The sequence below is a fragment of the Astyanax mexicanus genome, chromosome 25 (assembly GCF_023375975.1).
Source record: "Astyanax mexicanus isolate ESR-SI-001 chromosome 25, AstMex3_surface, whole genome shotgun sequence".
Lineage (NCBI taxonomy): Eukaryota > Metazoa > Chordata > Actinopteri > Characiformes > Acestrorhamphidae > Astyanax > Astyanax mexicanus.
Genome location: NC_064432.1, coordinates 4,370,001 through 4,387,951, shown reverse-complemented (window position 1 = coordinate 4,387,951; position 17,951 = coordinate 4,370,001). Strand labels below are relative to the sequence as shown.

General features: G+C 38.4%; 1 protein-coding gene across 4 annotated transcripts in view; it reads right to left on the bottom strand.

Moving 5' to 3' along the window:
* Nucleotides 1–2,840: 2,840 nt before the first annotated feature.
* The window catches only part of acsl1a (acyl-CoA synthetase long chain family member 1a), a 33,692-nt gene continuing 18,581 nt past the window's right edge, over nt 2,841–17,951 (bottom strand). For 2 of the 4 annotated variants that reach the window (XM_022681677.2, XM_022681678.2), the window contains exons 6-21: nt 17,581–17,680; nt 16,470–16,645; nt 15,781–15,813; nt 15,354–15,405; nt 15,168–15,241; nt 13,456–13,533; nt 12,764–12,898; nt 11,978–12,112; nt 10,783–10,878; nt 10,375–10,447; nt 10,018–10,106; nt 8,283–8,399; nt 7,061–7,204; nt 5,180–5,281; nt 4,523–4,594; nt 2,841–3,032 (exon numbers count right to left, since the gene is read on the bottom strand). In XM_022681677.2, the coding sequence (XP_022537398.2) occupies nt 2,892–3,032; nt 4,523–4,594; nt 5,180–5,281; nt 7,061–7,204; nt 8,283–8,399; nt 10,018–10,106; nt 10,375–10,447; nt 10,783–10,878; nt 11,978–12,112; nt 12,764–12,898; nt 13,456–13,533; nt 15,168–15,241; nt 15,354–15,405; nt 15,781–15,813; nt 16,470–16,645; nt 17,581–17,680 (1,617 nt within the window). In that variant the 3' untranslated portion in view covers nt 2,841–2,891. Of the gene's footprint in view, nt 3,033–4,522; nt 4,595–5,179; nt 5,282–7,060; nt 7,205–8,282; nt 8,400–10,017; nt 10,107–10,374; nt 10,448–10,782; nt 10,879–11,977; nt 12,113–12,763; nt 12,899–13,455; nt 13,534–13,586; nt 13,665–15,167; nt 15,242–15,353; nt 15,406–15,780; nt 15,814–16,469; nt 16,646–17,580; nt 17,681–17,951 lie in introns of all 4 variants that reach the window. The other 2 variants (XM_015601168.3, XM_015601169.3) reach the window with 2 other exon arrangements.

Sequence of the window (17,951 nt, the reverse complement as noted above, 5' to 3'; positions counted from 1 at the left end):
CATAAATACTCTGAGAATTAGGAGAAATGTCCCCAGGATGGGATAGACTTTGTGCTTTTACCCATCGCTCTTTGATTAAACCAGCGAATCCAGGCTTTATAATGGCAACACAGAAGCTACTTCATAGATAGAGGCGTAACAAATCAAATATATAACACAAAAGCATTTCACAGAGAGGCACAACTCAAAGCTTACTTATTATTATTATTTAACTTAAATAATAAAAAAATCAGACCCTCCCCCCATCCTCTACCAGTAATCTCCACACTTTACTGCTTCATCTGTGCAGACTCTGTCACAGTAGGACGATCTAGGCAAATTTGAGATGCAATTGAATTCCAAATTTCAAATGCACAATAGAATAGAAGAGAATATCTTTATTCTAATTGTAAAAATACAAAAATATAGACACTCATCACCAAAAAAAAATAGTTGCACCCTAAAGGAATCAAACTCCTTTTCCCTTTCCATACTGCAAAACTGGCAGGACTATTTAAGCTCTATGGGATGCAATTAAGAACCTCTACAATGCACAGCTCATTTTATATGACCACAAGTTGCTCATATCTGTCAAAAAAAAATTATTTATTATTTTTCATAACCATTTATCCTCCTTATCTTCCTTCTGGATGCAACAATTTACAATTTCACAATAAGTATATTAGTCATTAGGGCTGCAACGATTAGTCGATATAATCGACAATGCCGACCAATCGTTAATTTGGGACAGAAGGAACTTGGTCTGTGTCTCCAAAAGTGCCCAAACACAACAGATTATATATGTATTTATTCACTAAATATAAGTACTCTCCCCGTTCAAACAACACGTGGACATTTAAATGCTTTTTAAATCTCATGTTTGGCTGTTTTTCTGTTGTTTTAAGAGATGAAGGGCATGGCAGAAACTAATCGACTAATCATTGAATAATCGACCAATCAACCAAAAAAAAAAAAAATCCTCAGATTAGTTGACTACCAAAATAATCCTCAGTTGCAGCCCTATTAGTAATAATGGTTCCCACTTAGTTACCACAATAAGACAACCCTCTATAAAGAGTTTATGAATGACGCATAAAAAAAAAACAGGCCACTTCTAAATCATATTCCTTCAAAAAAAAAAAAAAAAGTGTCGAAAATGGTAACTTGCTCTTATAGCCTACAACACAGTAGTCAGACAGTCAACCATTATAGAAAATATAAATAAATATCCAAAGCAAATTAGACATTGTGGCCAATACTACACAATGATGGTGAGCGAGGGTTGAAGGACACACCTGTAATGTAAATAAATAATAAACCATACCAGTAGAAACAATAGGAAAGAAGTGTTTTTTTTTTGTTTGTTTTTTTGGTATAATATACTAAGAAATGTTAGATCAACTTTATCTTATTTTGAGAGTGTTTCTCGCATAAGCCCCAGTCCCAGGTGGGGCTATGTTGTTGCAAAGTGGTTGCAACAGCGTTTTTGTAGTAGTATATTGTTACTGTGGTGTTGCTAGGTGGTTGCTATCTCTGTAATATAGTGGTGCTTAGTGGCTGCAAGCGTGTTTCTTGCTGTTCTTACTGCTAGGTAGTTGCCATGAAATCGAAAGTGGTTGCTATGGGGTCGTTCAATGGCTACAAGGTGGCTGCTATGATGTTTACAATGCACATAACTGTAATAAACCAAACGTAAACTATTTAGAAACTCTTTATAAATGAAGTCTTTTGGTACTTTTGGTTTTAAAATAAACATTTAGAATCATGCTACATGGGTGTAACAATACATTTAACTTTTTTCACAATACTTTGATCAAAACTTGACTGAAAAAATTGAGAGAAAATCATATACACAGCACAATCTCCAGTGTTATATCTTTATGGAAGGTTTAAAAACCTGTTAGTTATCTTTGTATTATCTTTATATTGTTTTTTTTTATTGTTTTATCTGAATCATTTCCTGAATGTATTAATTTGCAGCTGTCAAAATGGGCAGATTAGACTATATTACACTGGGAGAGGTAGATAAGGGGAGCGACTACACACTGACGATTAGAGGGAGAGCAAAAGACATGCCCAATGTTTGAATAACACATATTTCCAGAAGCCAAGATGTTAGTTTTACTCAAAAAATACACTTTTCTCTGCTTCCTGCTTCCTCTGTCCACTTGTAGACGAGTATGGGAGGAGCCTAAACGAATGAACACCTTATAAATGCATCAACGCCTTCTTCTGTCACCTTTAAACAACGTCCGAACTTACAGAGCATCCCTGAAATCGATGCTACACAACTAGTAGCTAACAGTAGCTAACACTGACAATTCAACACTGCCATTTTTTTTCTGTGTGCTATGTGTTCAATATTAAAACTATATATGTATTTTTTTATATTAAAAATCTATTAAGGAGACTAAAGCACAACCCTGCTGGGGTGTTGTCAATAAAACTGCATTGGTTAATGCTATAATTAGATTGTATTGTATTGTTACACCCCTTTTAGCTAATATGATCATTATTTTAATGATTAAATATTATTCATGCTAATTAAATAATTACAATAACATATTCTTCATATTCTTCGTGTTGAAATGACAAGTCAAGGCATTTACCGGCCTTAAGGCATTGGGCCATATGATTTCTCCTCAAAACTACAGGAGAGTGGTGACGCCACCTTGTGGAGATCATTAAAATTGCACTTCATTACTGGGAGGATTCAGTTACCTAAGAGGATCCTGGTGTGTTTTACAGTGGGGGGTAATGAAGCCATCACAGATAAACACCTCCCACTTTCTCTCTCTCTCTCTCTCTCTCTCTCTCTCTCTCTCTCTCGCTCTCTCTTTCCCATCTGGTGTGCTGCCCCCCCCCCCCCCCCCTTCGTCTCCCCCTGCCCCACTCGATCTCTCGGGTCGTGTTCACATCTTGATCCTGGCGTACAGCTGGTCGATGTGCTCTCTGAAGTAGTTCCTCAGCTCAGTTCTCTTCGCCTTCAGGGTGGGCGTTAAAAGGCCGTTCTGGACAGAGAACATCTCAGGTTGCAGGACGATGTCTCTCACCTGGAGGAACACACACACAAACTGTATTAAAGTGGCTCTTAAGATTTGCATTGTGCTGTTTTATCTATCTATCTATCTATCTATCCATCCATCCATCCATCCATCCATCCATCCATCCATCCATCCATCCATCCATCCATCCATCCATCCATCCATCCATCCATCCATCCATCCATCCATCCATCCATCCATCCATCCATCCATCCATCCTGGTGTCTTTCCAGTTCATGCACCTAATTTTTAAACATTCTGCGCATTTCCACCACAAAAAGTCAGTTCTGGAACCTGAAAAGTTCAAGAACCCAAGAGTTTGGAGGAAAACGAAGCGTGAATGAAGTTATAAAGTAGCAGATGACTTCGTAGGTATGTAGGTCAGTGGATTAGCGTCCTAGCTAAGCGGACATAAATCAGTGTCGATAAACAGCGAGACGGCGCAAAATTCTGGGAGAGCATAAGAAAAATGTGAGATTATACAATATCCATACTTTATATAATACAATCGTACAAGTTCTAGGAGGTCAAAATGCATCGCTACATGTAGACAGGCCTGATTTTTTATTTTTTTGTGTTATTTGTGAATCGTCCGCATCCGAATCGAGATGTAACTAAGAATCAAAAATGTCTCCCATCCATGATTGTTATACTGACAAATGTTACGCTTATTTCTTCATAAGAGAACAATTTCAAATGTTTTGGTACTGAAGACATACTTTTTTAAAGTTTTTAAACTCTTTTTGCTGTAGAAAAATGGAAATAAAGTTTCTTTCTTTTTTTTAGCCATTTAGCTCCACCCCCCCCCCCCCCCCCCCTTCTTTTTTTTTTAGCAGAAGTTTTCTAACATAATTGGGGAAATAGGAAGTCATGTATTCTTTGATGTAGTCTCACTTCCAATAAAACTAACTGGTAACTGGCCAACGTGAGCTGGTTGGCTAAAAAGCACCAAGGTTCTTACGCTGCAAATATAACCATTGGCAAAACTAGACAAAATATATGTAAATTGAGGCATATATGCTTACATTAATCTGCCAATGGTGTAAGAAAAACATTTCTTAGTAAGATTTCCTAAAATGAGCATTTGCAAAGTCTCAAAATGAGTGAAATAAGACTTGAATCAAGCAAGAAACCCTTATTTTCTAGCCTAAATTTGTACACAAGAATCACAATAACTTGACTAATGACTTTGGGATTATTTTGAGTTCTAAATATTTAAAATAAGGTGACAATTCTAAGATTCTATTCCTAAAATGAGTAAAACAATCTTACACTTACAATGTTTAGTAAGAAAACAATTCAGAGAATCAGAAATCAGAGAAAAAATAAGATATATTGCCTTGAAATTAGATAATTACATATGCTAAGATTAGTTTTTTTTTTTTTACAGTGTATGAGCCTGAATGGAACAACTTCAAGAACCAAAGTTATTTTGGTCAAAAAGCGCAAAGTGAAAAAGTGGGTTGTATCTGACCATCAGAGCCAGCTGATTGGCTAACCTGCTCAAAGGACTTCAGACCGGCCTCCTTCCCCAGCCGCACTAAATCCTCCAAAATGGCATTTTTAAGCTCCTGAAACAAAAACAAAATTGGAAAATTATAAAAGCAGTGGACAGAAATACAAAAATATTGAGACACCATATCCAACATTTCTTCTAAAACCAAAGAGTTTAAACTGTTTTTGTTGGACTAACTGTTTCTAATGTTCAGGAAAGTCTTTCTTTTGCAGCATTGCTCTTAGGATTTCATGGCATCCAGCAACTAGAACCCTATTAAAGAGGACAACATGCTGAATTATCACCATCCCACCTCAACCCACTACATCATCCTCAACTCAAGGTTATCCAAAAGCAGTGATGCATGAAAACTGTGATTAAAAATCTGGGTTATAATTATTTTATATATTTTAAATATTTTTCCACCAAATATTTAAGATTTCTGAACTCTTAAAATAAATAATGAATATGAACTTGTATTCTTTGCAATATTTAAGGTATAAGAGCGCTAAGATTTCTCATTTTCTGCAAAAAAAAATGGGAGAAAATATGGGAGAAAGTCCGTAGTCCGTAGTTTACAGAATAAAACAATAAAACATGTTCATTTTAATACATTTTGCAGAGCTGTACGTGTGTATGTGTATATGTGTGTGTATGTTACCTTGCTCTTGCAGAGATCTGTGTAGGAGCCCTCAAGGCCTCTATTCTTGGCCCAACCTGGAAGGAAGTCAGGATCTGGTACCACAATCCCCACTAAACACGCCTAAAAGCAAAAACGAGGATGGTTTAACCTCACACAGAGTACACCCAAAACACCTGTCTAATATTGTGTAGTAGATGCTTCAAGAAGTCCTATTTATGAGGTTGAGAGATAAGACCTCCACAAGTTTCCTTAAAGCTCCACTATATAGGATTGAGATTTTGTGCTCGTGGGCTCCCCCTACAGTTGTATAGTGTAATAAATGTTTCAGGCGGATTAGTTTCTCTTTCTGGTTTTCTGGCTTTCACAGACATACCCGGTCTCTTTCCAGCTTCTGCCAGAGTGTCTGTATGTTAGTTTGTGAAGAATGAACCAGTAGTCCTTGTAGAACTGTTAGAACTAAAGGTCGGAAAGCAGGTTGCAGTTCTCGTGAGCGTTGGTCGCGGCCGCCTCGGAAAACTTACAGAGTCAGGTTTGAGTTCAGAGGAGCTCCGACACAGACACGAGAGCACCACTATTCCTCCTATTACACCTCAATGCAGCGCTGCAGTGAGTTTCAAGCTGTAATTTTACTTCTTTAAAAAGATCAAAAATCAAGGAAAGTATTGGGTGCCCATGACATGTAACTTGGAACTGCATACCGGGGACACCCCCAGAGGTAGAAAAAGTACTGAAAAATTGTAATGAATTATTCCACATAATAATTTGGACCTATCAGGCAATATTTGTTCAGACCACCTTTTTCAAGAACAATGGCATAGGTTTGTATGATCCATTTTTATTTCTTTACTTTTCTTTTTTATTTCTTTCCTTTTCTTTGCTATAACTGCTATTTACATGCTTTTTTTAACATTCAAGCAGATTGTTTAATGTTTCCAATAAAACACCTTTTTTTTTTTTTATTTAGGCAATTGTTTTTTTTCCACAGCATTTTATTTTTTACTCAGTAACCGGAAGTTTTCCAATGTAGCTTAGTAAATTACTTGTGTCAAAATGTACTTGAGTAAAAGTAAAATGACCTATTTTAGCACTTAAAAAACATTGTTTTTAACAGGATGTGCTATGCATATGTCTGTGTCCCTAAGGGTTGTGCTGCAGCAAGCAGTGGGTGGTATATATTCAGCTATATATAGCATGAACCAGCAGCAGCGCTGCATTAGTTATAAGCTGTGGTAATCATCTGGCTAATAAATCAGGTTAAACTGCACCTGAACAGCTGTTTAGCTCAAATAAGAGGAGTATAACTGGTAACTGGTTCTCATCTCTAACAAACTGCGCCAGTGTTTGTTTTAGTCCAATACCAAGTGTTATTATTATTAAGGTTTTCACACCTACTTAAACGAACAAATGAACCAAAGTCTGTTTTACCCGCATCAAATAGTGCTGGTGTGAAAACAACTTTAGAATTCAGATATACTCGAGTACAACTGCATTTCTAAGGGTGTTTTTAAACCTATGTTTGTTTCTCCATGGTTTGGTTTAGTTTCATACATGGAAAATCACAAACGTTGATGTCTGATAACGTTTTCAGCACAAACAAACTGCTCTGGAGTTCATTTGGAACCGGACCAAGACCACACGAGTGCAATTACTGTTTTCACACCTGCCAAAACCAATCACACAAAGAGTGCAAATGAACCAGAGTCTTTTTTTTTAACCAAACAAAACAGTGGTGGTGTGAAAACACCCTAAGGGGTCTTGCAATAGACAGCATTTTAAATTGAGATTTTCCATTCAGCAGAGAACTAGGCTTAATCCATGTCCAGGAACTGCCTCTAAAAGTATGAAGCGAACCCGAGATTGTTAGTCATGAGGCCTTCTCTGATTTCATGTGGATCTCACCTGCAGACTGTCTCCATGAACAAAAATCTGCGCCACAGGATCGCTCTGAATGTAGACGTTCTCTATCTTCTCTGGGGCGATGTACTCTCCCTGAGCAAGCTTGAAAATGTGCTTCTTCCTGTCGATGATCTTCAGAGTTCCGTTCTGAAACACAGAGATTTCAGACCTCAGTTTAAGACAGTTTAAAAGCTGCCTACATCAGTAGACATTACAGTAACTGATATGCATAAAGGAAAGAATATAAAAGAAAACTAGGATATAAATGTTTTCTCAGTCCGTAATGTAATTAACATGAACGGTGGAGGTCAAGTTGAGTTCTTTAAAACTAATAAAGGATTGTCGGATTTTTATATAAAAGCAACTCAAACCCATGTTTGACTGTAAGAGGGCTACAGGACGATTTATCAGACTTTGAATTGGTGCTGCACTGTTCACTAATACACCGATCAAGCTCAACATTATGACCACATCCTTGTTTCTATCTATCTATTTTCCCTTTTTTCAGGTCCACTAAGCGTATAGGAACTTTGTAGTTCTATAAATGCAGACTGTGTTCCCGTATCTTTTTCTGTACATACTGTATTTTTCACACTATAAGGTGCACTTAAAATCCTTTAATTTTCCCAAAAAACATCAGTGTGCCTTATAATCCAGTGCTTCTTACGTATGAATTCTACCAGTCAGGTGGTAAGAAGCAGTACAGCCACTCCGCTGAAGTGCAGCCCTATACATGAGTTTCAGTTTATTTTCAGCATTAGCATTAGTTGCTAACTGCGCTAAGCGCTAGCTCTTTCGCCGCTTCAGATGTGAGTATATCGAACTGTATTCTGTGGGATGACCTTCTAGCTAATATTGCCCTGGGTTACCAGAACTCTCAGGGTTCCTCAGTGTAGCGCTGTCGGGCGACGTTAGCCGCTAACTGTGGCTAGCACTAGCAGTTAGCCACTAATATTAATGTTGCTGCACCCTGCCTTAGTGGAAATCTGGAAATCTAAGCTCACTGTAAATAAACGGAAGTGTTCAGGAGAGAAATCTATCTAATGTAGATTAACATCCAGCACTCATTTGACTTTAAAAGATAGAGCATTTCTATTGTTAAAACACCATTAACAATCCCATGCAACCAGTGGTATGTCTGTTATTCTTGTTATTAAAAGTGTATGAAAGTAAATTATGAGAGAAACTGATGGTGAATGTAGTAAAACGAAATGTTCCTGTTTACCGGAAGCCACTTGGCGATGTCTCCTGTGTGCAACCATCCATCTTTATCAATGGCCTCTGCCGTCTTCTCTGGATCCTTCAGGTAGCCCTGGAACACATTTGGTCCTTTCACACACACCTAAAGAAAAACACACAACAGTCAAATGTGTCTCGTGTATGTAGTCTCCCGGTTAAAGAACCGATACTGTGTCAATATCAACAACCTACAATGCAACGTACAAAACTTTTCTTCCTTACTTGAAATGTGTTCCCCTTTTTATTGCTGTTATTACCCGAATCAGGGTCAATGTAATTTAGATATTTTGAGAGAATTTACAAAAAAACTCTCTGAGATGTAAAAGTGTATAGTTTCTTTTTGATTTCTACAAATTCAAAAAGCAAAACCTTCTATTCAACACAACTTTGCCATAACCATCGACTCTCTCTCTCTCTCACCGACAAAGGTTGCTAGGAACCTGGGTGTCATGGTTGATGACCAGCTTCTCTTCACGCACCATGTGGCCTCGGTTGCTCGATCCTGCCGCTTTGCGCTTTACAACATCGGAAAAATTTGACCGTTTCTGACGCAACAGGCCACCCAACTCCTGGTACAAGCTGTGGTAATCTCACGCCTCGACTACTGCAATGCCGTACTAACTGGCCTCCCGGCCTGTGTAGTAAAACCACTCCAGATGATCCAGAATGCAGCAGCACGTCTGGTCTTCAACCAGCCAAAACGGGCACATGTCACTCTGCTGCTCATTGAGCTCCACTGGCTACCAGTTGATGCTCGCATCAAATTCAAAGTGCTTACAATCGCCTACAAGGTGATGACAGAACAGGCTCCTTCCTACCTGCACTCGCTCCTGAAGCCTTACGCTACCTCCCGGCCGCTGCGCTCCTCCAATGAACGTCGCCTCGCTTTGCCAAACATTCACACAAAGCAAAGACCAATCCAGACTGTTCTCATACAGAGTTCCCCAATGGTGGAACTAACTACCTTCCACTACCAGATCAGGAGAATCTCTCACTATCTTTAAGAAACTCCTGAAGACAGAGCTCTTCAAAGAGCACTTACTCTCCTAACACCTCTAACTAACTACCTTCCACTACCAGATCAGGAGAATCTCTCGCTATCTTTAATAAACTCCTGAAGACAGAGCTCTTCAAAGAGCACTTACTCTCTTAACACCTCTAACACACTAACTACTTCTAACCTCATTTCCTTCTTCCCCTCCTTCACTTCTCTATCCCTTTATTTCCCTCTGACCTCCTTAAGGCCCTATCTATAGATGCTTTATTTCTAACTTCTATTATTTTTGTACTTAACCTCTTCTATTATTTGCACTTCAATATTGTAAGTCGCTTTGGACAAAAGCGTCTGCCAAATGTAATGTAATGTAATGTAAATTAATCGGCAGTTAAATACGACCTCAAATCAGAAAAGGTTGGGACTTTATATGTCTTTGTGATGTGTGCGGCATGTGCTTGTGCACTGTCTTATTAAAAACAATGCCCGGTGTGGTGCAGTGGATAACACCACTACCTGCCAGTGAGCACTAGCACTACCACATCATGTGGGAGACTGTGGTTCAATTCCCGACCTGGGTGACTGAATGCTGCGCTACACCAATAAGCGTCCTTGGGCAAGACTCCTAACACTAGGTTTAACTAAAAGACATTGGCCACTTTTTAATATAGTATATTTAAATTTTTTAACCAAACTATCCATGACTTTATGATACAAAAATACCAACCTCTCCCTCCCCGCTTGCTGCACGATAGTTCATGTCAGTAACATCCACCAGCTTGACGTAGTTACACGGCAAAGGAGCTCCCACGTGACCTAAACACAAATGCATGTGTATAAAATCATCTGCAATTGTATTATGTTTAGTTAAATGATTGTAACGTGTTGCTTGAAAGTTTGTGAACCATGTATTATTCTATGTTTTAGCCTTGTATTGTGTATAGAGTGATAATGGTTTCATTTTGCGGTTTCAGTCATGTTGGGCTAACACAAAAAGTGCCTGTACATGAAGACCACCAAGACAAGTTATTGACGACCTAGCAACACCATAGCAACAATATAGTACATAATAGGTGTGTAATACCTGCCGTCCAATCTCCGGGCATGGACATGGAACATCCCGCAGTGCATTCTGTCTGTCCGTAACCTTCATAAAACTATGAAATACAAAAAAAACATAATTTGCTTTGATTCAGCAAATTTTAAAATGAGTTAAAATCTCTTTAGAGCAAATAGGATAACCTTACCAAAGCATTGATGTAATTTAAGCTCTGCTTATATTATAATTTTATTAGACTTTCAAATCTCTTCATAATGCTGGGATCTACTGTATGATTATACTAGTAATTTGTTTATAGGTAATGGTGATTAAATTTGAGTGTATATGGTGTAAATGCAATCATAATTGTGTATTAGAGCCATCTTAAAGGGTCTATTCTTATGATCAGATCACAGATATGATCTAATTTCTATGTTTAAAATATTTCACAACCTGGCAACCCAGAGCAGCCCTTAGGAATGTGAGGACTGTGGGGGAAACTGGTGCCGCTCCGGTGATCATCAGCCTCACGCACCCACCCAGACTGGCCTGCAGGGGGAGACGCACAGTTGTAAAGTTGTTTCCACTTTGTTTCATATGCTTTTAAAAATAAAACACAAAAAAATTTAAGTGACACATTTGAATCAAATTTACATTCCCTAAGCTGTGTTTACATTACAAACATGAGCAATTATGATTTTTTTTTTTTGTTTTTTTTTTTTGTTATTGCTATCTTGACGTTTCACAATAGGAGAGTCTGATTCTGGTTCATTCTGGAATGCCCACATATGTGTGTCACATTAATCTAATCTGATGTTAAAAGAATCTCAAACAAAAGCTCAAGGATATGTTGATATTTTGGTTTAAAATGGCAAAATCCTAAAGTTGATTTTAATAAAAATCAAGCCATTCACTATATTATTATTATTATATTATTATTATTATTATTATTATTATTATTATTATTATTATTATTATTATTATTATTATTATTATATTATTATACTACTAACTTTTTATGAAAGAATGGGTCACTCTCAGGAGAACAATACTTGTTTGACTGCATTGTGCAAATGGAAAGTTTGGCAGAGGGTGGATTATGGAAGTTTTTGGACAATTTCATGCTCCCAACTCCCAAAAGAGTTTATAAATGGTTTACAATTAGTTTATTAATGGTTACTAATTAGGTTGTAAATGCCTTAAAAAACGCTAATAATCACATACACATACGTAGAAAGGGCAACAATGACCTGTTGTTGTGAACCCACAGCCATCTATATTGTTGCCCTTTCTATGTATGTGTTATAACTGATTTTTTAAGGCATTTACAACCTAATTAGTAACCATTAATAAACTAATTGTAAACCATCTATAAACCCTTTATAAAGGTAGTCTTATTTTAAAGTGGTACCAAAACATGGATGTGCGAGTTTGGTGTAGAAGAACTTGACTGGCCTTAACAGAGTCCTGACCTCAAACTGATAGAACGCCTTTGGGATAAATTAGTGTCTGACCTCACAAATTCCCATAAACACACTCCTCAACCTTGTGGACAGCCTTCTTAGAAGAGTTGAAGATCTTACAGCTGCAACGTGTTGGCCTACATCATATTAATATGGAAAGTCACTTAAGGTGAGTGTGGTGTTACCTGGACTTTGCTGAAGATCAGTTTGTCCCACATGCTGTCCTTCCTCACAACACCACTGCGGAGCTCCGACTCTTTCCTCCTGGTGGCGAAGTCCAGGAGCCAGCGCTTCAGCGGTGTGTTAGCCTGCCCAAAGATCTGAAAGCACAAATATGTGTGTGTGTGTGTGAGCTTGAGGATGTAGCGGGAGTGTACTACATGTTGTTAAAAACAAGTGATTTTAGACCAATTGGTACTTTTGGCAGTGTGGGCAGTGTGCCAAGTCCTGCTGGAAAATGAAATCTCATAATCTCCATAAATGTTGTCAGCAGAAGTAAAACACAGTGGATCAACACCAGCAGATGACATGTCTCTCCAAACCATCACTGATCATCAGTAAATTTTACATTTCATTTGAAGGAAATTAAGGGAGCAGAGTCTGGAGGAAGAGTGGAGAGACACACAGTCCAAACTGCTCGAGGTCTAGCGTGAAGTTTCCACCAATCAGTAATGGTTTAAAGAGCAAAACAAAATAAATGTTGTGTACATGTATATAAACATATATAAAACAGATTTTTATGGTTAGTTTTGTTTAAATTACCATCTAAAAGCAGTTTAAAACAGATAAATCATGTATTCCATTTATAGTCATACTATCTCATACTATTACATGCCACAAAGCTAAATAGACAGTGTATTCAATGTATTCTCATTTTAGCATGATTTTCCTGAAAAAAAAAAAGTATATTTTTACAATGTATATATGTGTATGTATTTAAGTGTGTGTGCATATATGTATGTTTTCCTAACCTTGTCAAACATGCGGTTGAGAAGTCTGGGGACGACTGGAAACACAGTGGGCTTCAGAGTCTTCAGATCGTCCATCAACATCCGGATATCACCCTGGAAATATCCTATTCTCGCTCCATGCACCAGAATTACACACTACACACACACACACACACACACATAGATATTTCAATTAAATAGTCCACTAGAGGGCGATATATATACACAAACAAATACAAAAGAGAATAACTTTGGAGCATTTCTATGGGTTCATTCATTATAAAATTCTGTAACAATAATAAAAAAAAAAAAAAAATCAGATTCACATTAAGAAAAAAAAGTAAAAAAACTAATACTGCAATACTTATAATGTAATCATTTTTTGTAAAGGTTATTAGAGATTATTCAAGACGTCATTGTGGTTTAAGATGCACTAATAAGTACTAATTAATTGATTGGGAAATCAACTTTCTTCCTTCTTAGCCACATGCAGGCCTGTCACGATAAACTGTTGCCATGGATACAGGAAAGCAGGAATGTTACAGTTTGTCCATATATCCCTCGATTTAACAGTGTGAAAGTCTACAGCAGCAGCAAAACTGTGCCGTGTATGTGTGGACTTAAATACACGCGAATGAACACCGCCCAGTGTTTTTAGCCAGTCCAGGTTAACAGCAGGGAAACACCGCATAGGTTAAGTGTAGAATACATACCTCCACCACTCTCTCGAACATGTGAGCAAGGGGAAGGTAAGATATGTGAATATCATCATGGTGGAGCATGCAGTGTATCTGCAAAAAACACACACAAACACACAGGCAGGGGTTACATCACTGTACCGTACCTCCACCACCCTCTCGAACATGTGCGCGAGAGGCAAGAAGGAGATGAGAGTGTCACGACGATTCGGCCGCAACTTCCCCTAATCCCCCCCAACAGCACACAAACAGAAACAGAGAAGGAAACAGAAGGCAGACGACACAGAGAGGAAGTGTGAGAGACATAAACCACAGAGGCAGACATATATCTGGGGAATATGATGTGGAAATGTAAAAGGTGTAAATGTATCCTAGAAACGTCTCTACAGAGAATACAATCTTACAGAGAAATCGCGTGTCAGTGTGTCTTTGCTATCATAACCATGGGAAAAGTATGCCTCTTCTATAGAGGGACCATTGAGAGCATCTTGAGCAGCTGCATCACTGCCTGGTTTGGGACCTGCACCGTCTCTGACCGCAAGACCCTCCAGCGTATTGTGAGGACAGCTGAGAGGATCATCGGCGTCTCTCTCCCCTCCATCACGGACATTTACACCACCCGCAGCATCCGCAAAGCAACCAGCATTGTGAATGACCCCACTCATCCCTCACACGAACTATTCTCCCTCCTGCCTTCGGGAAGAAGGTACCGCAGCATCCGGTCCAGCACGACCAGATTCTGCAACAGCTTCTACCCCCAAGCCATCAGACTCCTTAACTGCAGAGACTGAACTGATGGTTTTTCTGTACATGCACACACACTCTTACCCCACTTACCCCAGAAAATGGAAAGCACTAAAAACCCTACTACCTCACTGGACTCTATTGCACACTGTGTAATAGAGTAATTACTACCTCACCTGGTCTTTTTTGCACACTGCAAAATTTGCACACTGTCTTGTTATTTATTATTCTTTGTCTGTATTGTGTTGTATTGTCTGTCTGCACTTTTGTACTGTTGCACTATTGTTCTGTCTACACTGTGTTTATGTGCACCATGGTCCTTGGAGGAACGTTGTTTCGTTTCACTGTGTACTCTGTATATAGCTGAAATGACAATAAAAAACACTTTGAATTTGACTTGACTTTGACCATGCGTGCCTTAAAAACACAAAAAAGTCGTATACTAATTCCTTTAAGTAATCATGGTTGTGTTTATAGGCTTCTACTACTATAACAGCTACTAGTAATATATAAAATTTGTAAAGTTTTGTTGATGTGAAAGTTTGCACAGCTTCCAGCTAGCGTGTGCTATGGGTTTGTGCACCGCTGCATTTGTTAGAAATTCAATGCCAGGATAAACAATAAACATCTAACTGTTGATGACTGCCAAGGGTTTTTTTCAGTCAGTGGCGCACCTGTGTTTTCCATCGCCAAGACAGCAATACGCCAGAAATGTACCTGAACATATGTCACTTCCAGACCACCACACCCATCGGCTCAAATATATACACGCTCACTGTTGCTATTTAAACGAAGCAGGTGCAAGCCATGAAAATGTACTGTTGGCCAGGTGTAAGATAGCAATTAGCATCACGACACACCTTGCACAGTGTGTAAGATAGGATTCCAAGGCATCTCAATTATAAATCTCTTAATTCCACAATTACTAAACGATTCATAGAATAATAAACACATTATACAGTTCCAGTGGCTTTTCCTTATACCTCTGTTATTCGGATGAAGCCGGCGCAGTTGGAGATAACGTTGCCGTGCGTGAGCATCGCTCCCTTCGGATTTCCTGAATGAAAGAAGAGAAGAGACGTTTGTTTTCCATTCTGAACCACAGAGAAAGAGAGTCAACACTCATTAAGTGAATAAATACATATAAACAAAGACACACCCACACCTACCAGTAGTTCCACTGGTGAAGCAGATCAGAGCCAGGTCTTCTGGTTTCGGAGGCTACAGCAGATTCCACACACCGACCGAACCACAGCGAAGAACACAGAATCAGATTAGTTTAAAGTTAACTCACTTGGACATTTATCCCTTTAATGGTTTGATCATCTACTACATACACACAGCTCTGGAAAAAATAAGAGCATTTTTGCACCAGGAGTAAAGGCATAAAGTTTTCCAAAAGCAGTGTGTAAGACTGGTGGAGGAAAACATGCCAAGATGCATTAAACTATGTACAGCTTTTAAAAACCAGGATTATTCCACCCAATATTGATTTCTGAACTCTTAAAACTTTATGAATATGAACTTGAACTTTTTCTTTGCATTATTTGAGGTCTGAAACGCTAAAGGAGCATTGTCATTACTCTGTCTACTCACCATCGGCCTCTTGTGGTTGGCTTTGCCTGTAGCCTGCAAGAAACACATCGATTCAGTGCAAACTTGTAAATCATATATGAAGGAATGGGACTTTGGTTTAGGCTTGTATGTTTATTTATAGGGGTTTGAATGTGTGTTATCACAAGGTTGTTCATTTCTCCTTGAGGAAAAACGGCATTTACAGTCGAGGTGGATGAACTATAGACTTTTATCTAAAGACTATTAGCTATAAAAAGGCAATACCTGAATTTGGTATATCAACCCCACAGACTAAAATTACAATACCTGATCACTAAGTATCTAATAGTTCTGATCTACAGGTACATGCTGAAACCAAATACCAATACTTATTTAAAATGACTTATTTACAAAATACAATACTTTTATTTACAAAGTACTGATACCTGGTCCTCAAGAATTTGCCAATACTCAGTATCGATTCCTGATCCTATCCTAAATATTTGTTGAAATCAGTACCAATTAGGAAATGATGCTTTGCCATCTATTTATAGCCTTTTTTGTTTTGTGTATCAAATATTTAATATTTGGAACCAGCATTAAATGTTAAAGCAATGATATATCTTTAACTGTATCCCTTTTGGAGATCAGTTCATCTTCGACTTACTTATCTATCCACAGTAACAGACATTTTGCCCATGTATCTACTGTTTATGTGTATATAAACTGACCTCCAGCTCCTTCAAGCTGATGATCTGGATGCCCTCTTTCTGAGCTCGCGCCGTGAGCTCGCTTTCAAATGCTTCCATCAACACGATGGTCTTAATGCTGTGCTCTCGGCCCGACGCGCAATCCAGAATCGTCCGTGCTTTTTCCACCACGTCGCAGATCACCGTGGAGAGAAGCGCTGTAGGGAGAGAGAGAGGGAATTACTGGATAATAGGCTCAGAATACAAGAGCAATTCAGAAGCCAGTGCAGGTACGGCGTGAACAATTACGTACACTCATCATCAAAGAAACAGCTGCCCCCAGGTGGAAATGTTGGCTTGCAATTCTATTCAAAAATGCTATTTTGAAGGAAGATAAAGGTTACAATATTGGAACTGGCTCTTAACTCTTGGTCATATTCATGGAGCTACACGTAAAGAAGTAGTGTTTAACTGTTTAACGCAACATGCCAGACCTAGCAGCATGGAGTTGTAGAGGTTCTTAATATACAGTGGCTTGCTTTTCACATTTTGTCACCTTACAACCACAAATAGTCCAACACAAAATTTGTGAGGTGGAACGAAAATGATAGGTAGATAAAATATAATCAATCAAATAAAAACCTGAAACGTGTGATCTGTAAAAAAAAAGTATTCAGCCCCCTATATTAACGCTTTGTAGAGCCACCTTTCACTGAAATTACAGCTGCAAGTCTTTTGGGGTATATCTCTACCAGCTTCGTACATCTAGAGACTGTAGAGATCGTTGCTCATTCTTCTTTACAAAACAGCTCAAGCTCAGCCAGGTTGGATGGAAAAAAATGCAGTCATTTAGACAGTGACAAAGCTGAAGCTTGGGAAACGTTGGACCTTGCAACAGGACAACGATCCCAAGCGCACCTTCGAATCTGCCATGGCTTGGTTGCAGAAGAAGGGCTGGAAGATTCTGGAGTGCCCATTGCAATAGCTTGAGGCCAAAAATATTGTTGTAATTTAAGTTAATACACTCTCTCATTGTTATTTTTTTTTAAAATGAGTATACATAAAACAGTTACACGGAGTTAATAATGGAACTGCAGATGAACTTGACTAGTTAATAAAACCATCCATAGACTCTCTGCACTACAAAACTCACCTTTGTCTATAATGTAGCTGATGGCCTCAGCGCCCAGTGTGTCGTACAGTGGAACGGCCACTAGTGAGTATGTATAGCAGGCCAGCTCTGAAATGGTCCACTGTAACCACACCAAAGTTCACACATTCAAATGTCACGTTTACATTCAGTCATACAACATGTTCTAATATCTGACTGGCAGAATCACATTTAAGGCTAATATAATAAAAAAAAAGTAAGTGCTGATTAAAGGTTCTGTTGCTATTAATGTTAGATATCATTGAAAAGTTACTTTATTTCAGTAATTTAGTTGAAAATGTGAAAGTCATATTTTATATAGATTTATTACACACAGAGCGATCTGTTTAAGCGTTTATTTCTTTTATTGTTGG